Source organism: Eimeria mitis, genomic scaffold (genome assembly GCF_000499745.2).
Source record: "Eimeria mitis Houghton genomic scaffold, Emh_scaff2255, whole genome shotgun sequence".
NCBI lineage: Eukaryota > Apicomplexa > Conoidasida > Eucoccidiorida > Eimeriidae > Eimeria > Eimeria mitis.
In genome coordinates, this window is record NW_013570584.1 from 8,744 (window position 1) to 9,193 (window position 450).

Genomic DNA, 450 nt, shown 5'->3' on the forward strand with positions numbered 1-450 from the left:
ATGCTGCAGCTGCAGCAGCAGCAGCAGCAGTGTGGGTGTCCTCAATGCCGTCAACAATATCTCGAGTTGCCGTTCATCTACACAAAAGAAGAGATGGAGTTTGCAAAGCGAACACTATTTCAGGACCCCCAGCAGCAGCAGCAGCAGCAGCAGCAACAGCAGCAGCAGCAGCAGCAGCAGGTCGCCATACAAAACTCGAGAAGGCCCAGTCAATACATTTGGGGGTCCCTTGTAGCCACTCCAGGCGTTTTCCCTCTTTCTTCGGTTGACTTCTCTTCTGGTGCTGCTGCTGCTGCTGCTGCAGCTGCTGCTTCTGCTGCTGCTGCTGGTGATATAGATGTGTTTCCTTTACCTGCTGCTGCTGCTGTCCGTGGTGGTGCTGCTGCTGCTGCTGCACGTGCACCGAGAGTAAGAAAGCGGCCTGCGAAGCGAGACAATCCGAGGCAGCAA

General features: G+C 55.3%; 1 protein-coding gene across 1 annotated transcript in view; it reads left to right on the forward strand.

The window, feature by feature from the left end:
• EMH_0051070 (uncharacterized protein) overlaps positions 1–235 on the forward strand; it is a gene marked incomplete at both ends in the record, with an annotated part of 5,962 nt that extends 5,727 nt beyond the window's left edge. Inside the window, 1 exon segment of the mRNA XM_013496715.1 lies at positions 1–235. Within this exon segment, the coding sequence (XP_013352169.1) occupies positions 1–235 (235 nt within the window).
• Positions 236–450: the final 215 nt, after the last annotated feature.